General features: G+C 32.5%; 2 protein-coding genes across 3 annotated transcripts; both read right to left on the minus strand.

The window, feature by feature from the left end:
* Window positions 1–2,412: 2,412 nt before the first annotated feature.
* LOC107430816 (uncharacterized protein At2g29880-like) lies at window positions 2,413–5,301 on the minus strand. Of its 2 annotated transcripts, none has more exons than XM_060813468.1 (3): window positions 4,980–5,301; window positions 3,214–3,567; window positions 2,413–3,072 (listed from the first exon to the last, which is right to left on the minus strand). In XM_060813468.1, the coding sequence occupies exons 2-3, from the start codon at window positions 3,550–3,552 to the stop codon at window positions 2,419–2,421; spliced, it is 993 nt and encodes a 330-aa protein (XP_060669451.1). In that variant the 5' UTR covers window positions 3,553–3,567; window positions 4,980–5,301; the 3' UTR covers window positions 2,413–2,418. The 2 variants fall into 2 exon arrangements, with proteins under 2 accessions (XP_060669451.1, XP_048318632.2); XM_048462675.2 differs by having other exon boundaries at window positions 4,912–5,301.
* A 150-nt stretch (window positions 5,302–5,451) lies between these two features.
* On the minus strand, window positions 5,452–7,187 carry LOC107429335 (MLP-like protein 28). Its single transcript, XM_016040007.4, has 2 exons — window positions 6,846–7,187; window positions 5,452–5,946 (listed from the first exon to the last, which is right to left on the minus strand). The coding sequence occupies exons 1-2, from the start codon at window positions 7,033–7,035 to the stop codon at window positions 5,666–5,668; spliced, it is 471 nt and encodes a 156-aa protein (XP_015895493.3). The 5' UTR covers window positions 7,036–7,187; the 3' UTR covers window positions 5,452–5,665.
* Between the last annotated feature and the right edge of the window lie 6,804 nt (window positions 7,188–13,991).

Consider the following 13,991-nt stretch of genomic DNA (forward strand, 5'->3'; position numbering starts at 1 on the left):
AGTTACTGTACACGCATCGGCCATCCAGATTGCCCACCTCATTTCCGGCAAAACCTCTAAATTTCACGGCGAACGGCCGCCGGACGCGCCCGGATCGGACGTCCGAATTTTGGCGGCGATTTTTACCCCTCCACCGCCGGCCACCGCGAATCGACCCTGTTCCGGCTGATCTACAGTACACGCGCCAGCTAGCCTTGATCCTCTCCTCAAGTCCGGCCTATCCACCAAAAATCACGGCCATCGGACCACCGACGCACCGGGATCGGAGCGTTTTCCGGCGAGGGGTCGGAAATCTTCAAACGGTGATTTCTCCGCCTTCCGACCTCCGTTTTGCTCACCGCCGGTCCCGTTGGATTGCTCTCCTCACGATCTACAAGTCTGCAAAATTTCACAGCCAACGGCCACCGCACGCGCCGCCGCCGGCGACGGTTGCCGGTGACCGTGGCAGCCCGCCGGAAATTACTGTTCCGGCGAGTACCCGAAATTCCGACCAGCTCCAGTCCGCTGTGTTCGACCTCCCGAATCCGAATCCGGCTTCCGTTTCCGCCAATTCGCGACGGTTTGGGAGAATTGCGGAGCCGAAACTCGAAAAGCTTTTCGGCGAGATTCCGACCCCGTCGGGTCCGATCACCGGGAAGTAAGACCGAATCTGTGATCAGCATCACTCGAGCTTCGATTCGGTATATAACTCGTAAATTCTAGATATCGTTTGTGTTTTGACCCCCCGGGTACCGGGTATTATTTACCCGAATAAAATATTAATTTCTTTGACTGTCTGTGAATTTTGTTCTAGGAGCACCGGTGAGTCGTAGAATTGATCCCGTAGTGGATCATGGGTTAATTGCGTGCTCCAGGTGAGTGACCCACCTTCAAATTAATTTTGGGGAATTTAATTGATGAATATATTATGTGTGATTTAAATATTTGGAATTTAATTTCTATGTGCCAAATATTTATTGGATTTATTGTGGAATTATTTATGAAATTATTGGATTTAAGAAAATGTGCATTTTACAAATATATGCCATGTGAAATTATTTTATGGTTTTGAGGATTTTGAAATTGGTGTGGTTTTAATGGTAAATTGGGCATGATTTGATTTTCAAATATTTCAAAGAAAATATTTGGTTATGTTGGTGATTTCAATTTTTATAAAATATGCCCATGGAATATTATGAGATTTGATTATGATATTTCGAGAAATTATTTATGCTTGGAAAAATGTGGATATTTGAATTGATGGATTTGGGAGTTGGTGGATTTGAAAATCATGGAATTTATGGCATTGATTATAAAGAAATTGTGGAGAATTTCCCGGTTCAAGCGGATGGATTATGCCCGCTATGCTTATGAAAAATGTGAAATTTGTTTTATGATTTAAATTTATGGATTTTATGATTTTTAGATGCACCGTGCACGTACTGGTGTGCTGATTATGTGATATGGTATATGTGATATGGATATTGTGCACACGAATATGATTAGCGCGCAGGTGGGTGTGAGTAGCGCGCAGATGATATTATGAGGGTGTCCTGTGGATGCCATCGGAGAGGGTGGCCACCCCCCATTGGCCAGGACACCAGGTTAGCAGCGGCGCAGTGGGACGCCACGCGACCGTATGCCGGTTTCTCTCTATAACCTCCTGTCTGGCAGTACCTCGGGACGCTGGGTACTCTGGCGCCACTGGTATATAGTGGGTGCATCAAATGATTTCAGAACTGTGTTTTAAAAATAAAATGTTTTGAAACTGTATGGGAATTAAAAATTAACTATTACTGTTCTGGTATTTATTTGATGTCTTGGTTTTCGGGGAGTATGAATAAAGGGTTTTGTGAAAATGTTTTAAAAGGGGAACTCTTCCAACTGAGAGAATTGTAAGGGTTTTGAGAGAAATTATTATTTTCCAAATAATTATTATTGATATACCTATTACCGTGGTATTATATTGTATAGTAGTAGGGTCGCTCACTGAGATGATTAGCATCTCACACTCTTAAATTCCGTTCCTCTAGGTACCAGGTTGTCGGCGTTCACTCGGAGCGGACTTGATCTTCCTCGCTGTTTTAGTTCGTGCTGTACCCTGTTTTGCTTTTATTGCAGTTGTAATATTTCTTTCATTCTTGTTGTATTTATTATGCACTGGATTACTGTATTTATTTTGAAGTGCTGCAATTTGTGGAATCAATTTGTAGTATTGTGGGAGGAATAAGGGGATATTTTTAGAAGTGTGTTTTCAGTGCAGGTAGTTTGTGGTATGTAAATCCCTTAGGGGAGGCTTTGCCGGATTTTCCGTTGGAGAGTTCGGTAGGGTTTCCCTGGGATCAGGGCTGTCTAGGGTTCCGGGGAAGGAATTCTGGACGGGTCCTGACAAAAAACCTATTTCATAAAATAGTTATGGCTAAATATATGTTTTAACACTCATTCCATATTAAATGATATCCATTCTGAGCGCTCTTCAGGTAACATCTTCAAGAATGCATCTTTAACTCCCATTTTCTGAATCAATGCAAGTGCTTTATAGTGACCAATGTTATCTAAATTTGGAGTTTCCTTAATAGCATTCCAAATATCATTCTTTTTCTCCTTTTCACTAATTGCCTTTTCCCTTTTCTCCATTAGGTTATACATACCCCGAATTTCAGTGGCAATTTTTCCAATCGAGTCCAAACCATGAGAAAGTTTTTCTAGAAGATCAACTCGAGTGGCATTCTGATCAAATGAACGAGTATTTCCTTCATATTCATTTCTAGTTCGCTTTCTTTGAACAACATTTTCCATGGGAACTTCTAAATTTGGATCGAACTCTGACATTGATGGTTCATTATGTCCGGGTGAAGGTGCTTGGCATGATGGATCGAGTTGAGTTGGAACATATACCTCGTTAATCTCATCATATACATAGTCATCTATCCTACCATGTGTACTTTCATCTTGTCCATAAATTCTTGCATCTGTATCATCTCCCAATCCAATAGAGTTTTTTCCAATGGCAGTTCCATTTCCAACAGCAATTTTTAAATCCTCAAAGTCAGCAAAAGTGTCTGTTCGAAGGTGTTTCTGGTTTGGATGAGACTGTAAAAAAAATAAAACAAAATAAAATAAATATAATATTTTGTTAACATATAAAAATACAAAAAAAATATATCTATATATATAGATATATATAAGATATAATAATATAAAATACATTCTTATGAAAATTTATAACCTCACCTTAAAGTAATTATCCCATATTTCATATGTGGCAGTGAATCTTTGTGTGGTTGCATCCCATCCAAAACCAGAGTTGAAACACATGAGTTGAGAAAATGTTTGATAACGCGTTTTAAACCATTTCAAGCGACTCTGATATTGAGTATAATTTTTATTACATCCAAGTGCTTCATTTAGCTTGGGAAGTATCTTACTTTCCACAGTTAGTTTGCTAAATACACCATTATTATCACGCCATCCACGATTAGCAGCATCAACCATCAGTTCCAACAGCATATTACTCTCTTGTGAGGTCCATGTGTTATATGCAGTTTTACCTTTTCGTTGTGAATCTCCCATTGTAACAATGAATATCTAAATATAAAGCCCATGAATAGTTGAATCACATTTATATATATATATATATATATATTATAAATTAAACATATAATAAACAAGATCAAAATATTCACATTCTAACTCATCAAAATATAAAATCAGATTAAAAATATTTAATAAATCATATTAGATTCATAATGCATTTTAAAAGACTATTAACTACAACCAAACAATAATGTATTTTTCTAATTTTTTCTGAAATTATATATATATATATATATATATGCATGAACATGTAGTACTATAGCATAGTATATATTTTTTAAGTGCAAGTAGGCAGTAATATTTTCGTAACAAATAACAATAATGATGGAACACTAAACATAGTCAGCCATTCACAGTGAAACAGAAACCAAAACACAACTTTTTGGAGAAGTGTGTTAAATTAGTACAAGAAGTATATATATATATAACAATAATAATGATGGAACACCAAATCAGTCACTCATAGTGGAAATGGTAACCAAAGCACAAATTCTTGGGGAAGTGTGTTTCATTAAGTACAAGAAACTATATATATATATATATATATATATTATAATATAAATTTATTAATTGATAGAAAATTGTGTGGCTAGCTTTTGACGTGAACACTCGTTGTGCCTAATCCACCAACTCTTTTTCTTTTTTTCTTTTTTTCAAAGCTATATAAATTTATTAATTGATGGAAAATTGTGAGGCTAGCTTCTGACATACACATTCATTATGCCTAATCTACCAACCATTTTTTTCCTTTCTTCAGAGACGGTGATCATCACTATCCATCTGTTTCCTTTTTTTATTTTATTTTATTTTTTGGGAACAAAGAAAATACATTGATCAGAGATGATCTTTACCCTCCTGAAAACTAACCCCACAAAATTTTTATCATCTGGCAGTTGTTACTATGCTCTTGCTTTGGTGTGTGTGTGTGTTGTGGGGGGGGGGGGGGGGGGGGGTGTTGGGGCTTTCGTCTATGTGTTTATGGCTCAAGGAAGAGGGGGGGCTGTGCTGGAAAAGATCGATGGAGATTATGTATAAAGATGGTGGACATATACTGTTAATAATGCTTCAAAAGAATAAGTTAATTGGCACTAAAGTACGGCTTCACAACCTTCTATTTCTTTTTACACTAGGGCTAAACATATATACAACATATATGAATATATTTACAATAGCAGATAGCAGATAACAGATACATTCCTTAGAAATTTTCTCACTTTTTTTTTTTTTTTAACTCAAAACTTCTCACTTGAAATTCAAAACTTTCACAACATTGATTTGGGTTTTTATCAAACAATAGAAGAATAATGCAAAAAAAGCAGAAAAATTGAATCATACCCAAAAAATCAGATCAACCAAGGAAGCACAGGGAGAGAACCCACAGGAAAGATCGTTGTTTTGGTTACCGTCAGTTCGCCAGTTTTGTTCGACTGTTCATCCAGCGGGTTGGGTTTGTCTGTCTATTCTTCGTTCTTCGTTCTGTCTCAAAGCAGGGTCTCACTCAATGTTTTGTGTTTTACAATCCGATGAAATCTTTGGGGTGGAGACTGGATTTGTGAAAGGCTTGAGTATTTATATCTAATGTCTCAAAATCCAATCAAATCCATCAATTTATAAAATCCTTCTAAGTTAATGACTTTTTGAATACCAACAGATTTTTATGGACTTTTAAAAAGTCATAATTGAATAACATCAGATTTATATAGATTCTATAAAATTCTGAATTGAATACCCTAATATTTTAATGGATTCCATAAAAATCTTAATTAAATACCTTTGGACTTTTAAAATCTTTTAAAATCTATTAAATTCCTAATCGAATACACCCCCCTAAATACTAAAATAGTAGTTTCCAGCCCTGTGGCAAAAATCTGTTGCCTTAATTACACATTATTTACCACATAAAACATTTATTGCACAAAACACACATACAACTACATCCCCTAGGGAATTTTTCAGCAACCCGGTACGCTGCTTTATTACAAATTACTTGGTAAATCTCCTGGCGAATGCTTTTAGCAAATCTCCTAGGGAATTATTTAGCATACATAGTAAATCTCCTAGGGAATGGGATATGGAGCTTATCTATCAATTAAGGGGTGTTTATAAGGTGAATGTCAATATCTTTGGAGACTTTAATCAACACCTGAATCATGGAGTGAGGGTCTACAATTCCATTGTGCGGCTTCTCGTATTCCAGAGTCCATTGCACTACGTTGCCCTGCTGATCACTACCTTTTGGGGTTGTTTTCAAAATGAACTTGAAGTTCTTGTAGTGCTTCAACAGGTCTCCTTCTATCACCTTAAATGTAAGGGATTTGTTCTTATCATCTACGACCTCCATCAACTCCTTGGAAACGCTGTGTTTCCCATCTTTTATTTCATAAATAAATAAATAAATTTCACACAATTACTAGTTTGATAAAACAAAATTAACATTATCATGGCTTCCAAAAGAACTCCATTATTCAATGTGCCATCTAAACAAATTTATGGATTTGCCACTCATCATAGGGTCAGTACTAAGGTAGGTGATATCTAGTGGCAGATCTAAAAATTTAGTTTAGGGAGGGCACCATTGCATAGTGATAGATGGTATTGTAAATTGCTGCATTAGCTTACTTATTATGTATGAAAAATTTTCATCTTAATTTTATATTTTAAAGTATGATTTATTTGTTATAATTTGGAGTCAAACCGAAATGAATAATTTTTTTTTTTCTTTTTCGCATATAAGAGCCCTTAACTTTTAAGAAAGGTTTAAGGAAAAAAAAAAAAAAAAAGAAGAGCTAATTGAATTAATAAAATAGTGGTTTTAATCCATATAGACACCAATAATTATTAGAATAGATAGAAAAATTTAGGATGAGTAATGATATAAAATGATTTCACTTGTTTCCCATAAAAAAAAATTAAAAATAAAATAAAAAATAAAAAGCAGCGGATATGGGGGAAAAACATTTCAATAAATTATTTATAAATATGAAGAAAATAATACATATTAATACATATTTTCTAAATAACAAAAAAAAAAACCAAAAAACAAAAAACAAAAAACAAAATGGACACTTTAATTTTTTGAGAGGGGCACTACCTATTATCTTTACCAAATTTTTTTAAAAAATAAATACGTATATATTTTTTTTATGAATGAAAAACAAAAATTGCTAGATCAGCCTATGGCGACATCAATTAACTAAAAATTAAATTATTCCAAAAAACAAAATTAGAGTTATAGATGAAATGAAATGAAGGGTGTGTTAATTAATTACCGAGAAAATATTTCCAGAAGATGACAGACCCCTCGGTACCCCATTGACCTTGAAGGAGTTCACAACTCTGAACAAAATTAGGGGAGATATTGGAAATACGATGTGGGTGCTTGAAGATTTCATGGAACTTTGAAGCTGCAGCTTTGATTTCTATGTTTGTCTCCAGCTTACCAACGAGAGAAGATTGCATTTTCTTTTTCTTTTTCTTGGAAAATGATTGTCTCTACACTCAAACACCTAATAGCTGAAAAATTGGAAAAGGATCAGGCAAATTTTGGTGAGAATTTAGGCTTCCCACATAACTCTTTTATAGAGAAGATTTTGCTCATTTTCATGCTTTATTATTCCCTACAACCTGTTTTTATTGCTTATCCAATTAAATGGTACCATATCATTGCATCATGCTTTCCTATTTCACACATTGCAAAGCACATATTGTTGATTGTTTTAAGTAAGCATATACTGGTTTAGTTTATCCATATTAAAAGTTTTCATATTCCCTTACCCAAAAATGGAAAGAAAAAAAAAATTTCATATTCCATTATAAAATTATTCTTAACTTTAAGGAGTAAGCATATCAAAAGTAACCATGTTGGAGAATCCTTGTGCTCAGCTACGTTTTTATAGATTTTTTTTAATGATATTATTCATACCGATTTATTCAAATCTTTAAGTAACACATGTAGAATTAAAATGCCAACCAAAAAAAAAAAAAAATTGCAAATTAAAACAAGTCAGGTTAATCAACATTAAATTTCTTAAGACATTGGGAATCGTAACATATATAAGATATATCAAATTCGATGTAACGTAAATATAGTAAAATTATTAGATCAACTAAATGGAATCAAGGTACTTTTTTATTACTAATTTCTTTTAGTCCAAAAAATAATTTCCTAGTTCTTTTAGTCAGGGTCCCCTATTACAATATAGAAATTAATGCACTTTTTTTTTGGGGATCATGTGAATCAATTTTTATTTGATCAAAAGCACAGAAAATAAAACAATTAAAGCGTTTTAAAATTTAAACTTGATGGGGTCTTTCTATAGTAAGTTTATTTAGAGATGGCAACGAGACAGGATACGGTTGGATCAGGTTAAATGAGGATTTTTGTCATTCTAGCTTTTATTCATTAAGGAAATACAAAATTTAAATCTTTAATAGTTTGCTATCAAATGGAATTTTTTTTATTATTTTTTTTAAATTATGATTGTTGCTAAAGCTTCTTTCTTTTATTTTTCTGCTGTTTCTTCATAGATTTGAATAGAAATGTTCTTTTAATTTTTTCAAATGGCAGTACAAGAATAGTGAACTTTTTTTTTTTTTTTGGGACGTTGGGAATGGAGGTTTCGAACAAAGGTTATCGTTGGAGAAAATTATGACTTTTATCGCTAGGCTGTCGCACAGGGACATATTTTGTACAATTTTATTGTTTCTAATATTTATTTCTTTTGATACAGCGCTACAAAAAGTTGTTTACCAACTCATTTTAGATAAGTGAAATCAAATACTAGTAACTTAAAAAAAAAATAAATATTTTTAAAAGCAATCAAGAGAAGGTAAATATTTTTTCTTTTTATCATGGATTATTTGAACCCAAAAAACCTCACACATGGGAAGAGTAGGCATTGCCATCTAGCCGCCTCCGCAGGGATAAGTGAAACTAATGTAAGCAAATAAAATAATAGCACAATTTTTTTGTTATATTATTTAGTAAATAATGTGATATTTGTAACACTATAAATAAAAGATGTTGTGCGAGTAGTGTAACAGTCCAGACCATCCGCATGCGATATTGTCCGTTTTGGGTCCAGTCCGCACGATTTTGTCAAAACGCATCACACGGGAAAGGTATCCACACCACCTTATAAAACGTGCTTCGTTTCCCTTTCCAACCGATGTGGGAATCTCACTATCCATCCTCCTTGGGGTTTAGCGTCCTCGTTGGCACATCCATCCTCTTTGGGGTTTATAAGACGTGCTTCATTCCCCTTTCCAACCGATGTGGGATTTCACAATCCATCCTCCTTGGAGTTTAGCATCCTCGCTGGCACACCCATCCTCCTTGGGGTTTAGGATCCTCACTGGCACACCCATCCTCCTTAGAGTTTATAAGACGTGCTTCGTTCTCTTTTCCAACCGATGTAGGATCTCACAATCCATCCTCCTTGGGGTTTAGCGTCCTCGCTGGCACACCCATTCTCCTTGGGGTTTAGCGTCCTCGTTTAGCGTCCTCGCTGGTATACCAATCCAGGTACTAGCTCTGATACCAACTGTGAGTTCTCGCTGGCACACCGATCCATGTACTAGCTCTGATACCAACTGTAATAGTCCAGACCATCTGCATGCGATAGTGTCCGTTTTCGACGCAGCCCGCATGGTTTTGTCAAAACGAGTCACACAGGAAAGATATCCACACTAACTTATAAGGCATGCTTCGTTTCTCTTTCCAACCGATGTGAAATATCACAAATAGTTACAAAATCTAACATCCTAACATCGCTCTCCAACTAAAACACTTATAGGAGCTCTAATGTCACTTCCATTTCTCTTGTTAAACCATCTACAGCACACATACGTCATAGTTAATAAATAATATTGATAATAAATCCTATATTATGTAAAATTATAAAAAAATAATAATAATTTTATAAAAATATAATTATAAAAATGAGGTAATGTAATTGATATTCTTGTAAAAAGTTTAATCTGTAATTTCTTTCATGGTTTTTATTTTGGATTAAGTTTATTTTTTTAATAATCAGATGAACTAAGTTATAGATATGATATGAAAGTGTAAGAACTCAACAGAATCCTATTCAAATCAAACAAAAAAAGAGAGAATAAGTCTGTTGATTTATGAATAAACATAATAGTTTATTAGTCTAAATGGCCAAAAACAAAAATTACTTTTTCTAATGTTTCAAAAAACTTTGTTTCATTTTTTTTTAATGATGCTCTTGAAAAGCTCACTTAACTACTTGGTTTAGAATATTTGTATTCTTCGATACTTTCAAAATTCACAAAGCAATCACTTTATTTCCTCTTTTTGGAGGATCCAATCACAATTATATCTTCTTCTTTTTCTTTTTTTTTTTCTTTTTTTGTTTTTTGTTTTCAACATTCACAAAGCAATCACTCTATTTCCTCTTTTTGGTCAAAACTTTTTATCATTTACAATAATTTTTTCTTTCACTCTCATATTTTAAATTTATAACCTTCTAATCATGAGCAATTTATTATAAAAATTTAAACAAAAAAGCAAAATAGGGAATGGGAATCCTCATACCTTCCCACATCACCCCTTTCACTAAGTGGGGAATATGGGGTGGGGATGGGATGGAATCCCAACGGGAGGGGAATAGGAAGGCCTTCCCGGCCTGCTTGTCGCTCATCGCAATCTCTATTGTCTTGATTTAAAGTTGGGCATCGCCTACCAATTGTTTTGGTTGTGTAGTATATGCCTCCATGAAAACAATTGTCACTTAATCACAAAAGAAGACCTTATCCAAAAAAAGAAACGAAAACAATTGCCACATTCAGAACGGTGTCCACTTCTCCTGTCCACCAAAAAAAAAAAAAAAAGGTTAAAAAATTGGGGGGTGATTTGAATTTTTTTTTTATTAAATTTATCTAACAGATTAAAAAGATTAAGTTGATATAAGTACTAATTTGATTTATTTAAATGGATACAAAAATTCGAATTTGTCTTAAAATTTTATTTTAAATTTGAGACTTTATTAATTTAAATATTATATACTAATTTATATTTGTAGTTTAATTAAGCATTAAATCACAAATATTAATGCTTAATATTTATTTTAGTTATTTTTATTTTTAGAATTTTTGGTTCTTTAATCTGAATTTGTTTGTTTTAGATTTTATATATTTTTTTATTAGCTTAGTTTTTTAATTTGATTCTTATTTTGCTTTTAATTATTAACTTTGTAGATATCTTTCATTTTCTAACTAGCTAAATTCATTCTCTAAAGAAGATTACTTGTATTTTTTTTTTTTTTTAAGGCATAGTTCGGATCTCAAAACAAGCTTGAGGAAAGCAAGAAAAACTGAGAGGAAATGAAAAATAACAAAAAAGAGTCAGAGGAAAAAATACAAAATTTTTCCTGTGTTTGATTTATACAAAACTCACCCAGAGAACCAAAAAGGGAAAAAATAAATAGAATAACAATTCATATAATGGGATTGGAGCATTCCTTGCAACTATAAGCTTGTCAATGGAGTCTTAGATCTAACCCACAGTTTAAATTCAAAGCCATGCATTTAGGAAACTATAAGCTCGTCAATGGAGTTCCGCTTGAGAGATCTAACCTATAGTTCCCTGTAACTAGCTCGCCAATGGAGTTCGGCTTGAGAGATTGTGATACATAGTTATAAAGAGAGAGTGGTGAGAAAGACAGAGAGACCGTGCGTGAGAGAGAGGAGAGGACACTTTTCCCAAAGAATTTCAATTTCCCTCCCAGTGTGGGAGAAAATAGAATTCAATTATAACTTTTCCCCTCAGTTTTCCTTTCAATTTTTTTCCCATATTAATTTTTAGAGTCAAATATGGGATTTAAAATCCCTTTACGTTTTTTTTTTTTTTGGCCCCTTTTTCCCATAGTATTTTGTTTGATATTGGAGGTTCGATCCATTGTTTATGATGGTTGTGTTGCTTGATTCCTGTGTTTACGGATGAGTTTCTAATGAAGCAAAAATATCAAACCTAACTAAATATATTAATAAAATGAACCGAACCAAATTGAAGTGACATATCCACAAAAACAACCAAAAAAAAAAAAAAAACCACACCAAATTGACTAGTATTTGTTGTTTAGCTTTTATGGTCGTTATTACTTTCTTGTGTTGGTTGTATGATTATTTGATTATTTTCGGTATTTATTTGATTATTTATTCAGTTTGCTTTTCCTCAATATATATATATATATATATATACAGTCCATCTATGGTGCGGACTTCATGCGGACCACAGTATTGGTGACGATTTTTCATAGTATTGGTAACGATTTTCTAAAAAACCGTCGTTAATACTATAAAAACCCATCACTAATACTGCGATTTTTTATAGTATTGGTAACGATTTTTTTTCATACTGTAGTCCAATTAATTAGAGTATTACGTCAACTAAAGGTTGAATCGTTTTTTATTTTTTTTCTGTAGATAGAAAATATTAAATGTACTTTGGCACAATCTTTAAAAAAAATGTACTTTGCCAGTAAATATTGAACTTAGTACGCATTGATACAATAAATAGAATCCACACTGCAAAATGAAAACAAAATTTTATTTTGTTAGGATTTAAACAACTAAAGTAATTGAAAAGTTGAAAAAAATAACCAAAATTATGTGTAATTAAAAAAAAAATAACGGCTAAAATTAAAACAAAATTTAAATAAAAATTGTATTACAAATAGTTTATTGGAAGCTGTCGACAGCCAAACCAGAGTTCCCCATTTACATACATGCATTTCACAAACCATCTGCCGAGTATACTGTATGCTGGAAGTGATAACATCGTGGAACTTGTGGGGAGGGTTTCAATTTTTGCTTTTGTTTTTGAGTAAATTTAGAATAACCAAATTTTGTATCAAAATTTTGATATTCGATAATTTGGCAATTTTTGTAGTGGTTTTATTTCTTGTAAATATAAGAGTGGTTTTGTTTTTCATTAATGTAAGGTATTATTAATTTAATAAACATTAAAAGAAATCACATAATTGTTTATGAAAATTTTAATTAAAAAAAAATGCCTATAGTATTGCCCTTTGTTTCCAGCTTTCTCAACAGATTTTGGAATTTCTCAGCAGGAGCTTTGATTTTTACATCAGCTTCCAACTTAGCATAAAGAGACATTGTGCTTTGCTTTGCTTTTCCTGATAATTAGTATGCCTACGTTTCCAAATTAGCAAAGAAAGTAGAAGAAAGGATGAGGAATTAATTTGGAGATATGGCTTGAATTGACCGTGATATATAGAAGATGCTATTTATTTATTTTCTTGTAATATAGAGTTAGTTTTGAAATAGATATTTACAAATATGCCTCTTTGTTTCTCATAACTACAATTTAATTATGTGCCTCACCTTTCAATCTTGTTTTTCAAATTACAATCTAACATTGTAAATATTGTGAGAATTTGATATTGAATCACAAGTTTATCCCCAATTTAATTACTAAAAAAAGGTGAATCTTGCACTTTATTTTTTGGTAATAATGATGAATTGTACTTAAATCAATTGATTGTATCATCAAACAAGGGTCAAAAGTGTCATTTTGAAAAAAGTTTTGTTTGACTAAAAAATAGAATAAAATTGAAATATAATCAGGATATATAATTTGGAATGCTATAACCATCGAAAATATTTAAAATATCCATAAATATATCGGTGATATTATTTATTTATTTGCAAAGATAGAGGTGATATCACATTGCGATAGAGAAAGGTTTTCCAGTCATATTTCCCAGTTTCATTCATCAACTACAAAGTTACACATACTAGAGACCGTGTGATAGCTCTGATAGTAAGAAGCACCAAAATCCCAATTTATAAGCTAGGTTCGAATCTGTTTTAAAAAAAAAAAAAAAAAAAAAAATCATGCATACACTATTCACCGACTAAAAAAAAAGTCACATATAATAAATTATTCACATGGAACGGATGTTTTTATAATTTTATATTATCTCTGTAAAGATTCGTATTCAATTGTCAATCAGTTTATATAAATAGTACTTTTAAAAAAAATTAAATTTAATCAATTAATTAATTAATGCGCTAAATTACTATAGAGGATTGACAGAAAGAAACCATAGCAATGTTTATTACAAAATAAAACAAAACTGTTAAAAAATTAGTTATATTTATTACAGAGAGCGAATTTCGTTAGTGTATCTATTATTTATGTGAAATATTTTAGCTGTGTATATATAATTGTATCTGTTGATTTTTTTCTTCTTTTTTGATCATTTACAGTAAATTTTTTTTTATCCTGATATTACAAATTTTCTATCTCCTAGGAGTGAATGGGAGTTATACATTGACCGAATCAATCTTACTTGGCATATATATTGATTTATTGCTTGCTGGTTACATGTCTACTTTTTATTTGTTTTAATTTACTCTAAATTCAA

The sequence above is a fragment of the Ziziphus jujuba genome, chromosome 12 (genome assembly GCF_031755915.1).
Source record: "Ziziphus jujuba cultivar Dongzao chromosome 12, ASM3175591v1".
Taxonomy (NCBI): Eukaryota; Viridiplantae; Streptophyta; class Magnoliopsida; order Rosales; family Rhamnaceae; genus Ziziphus; species Ziziphus jujuba.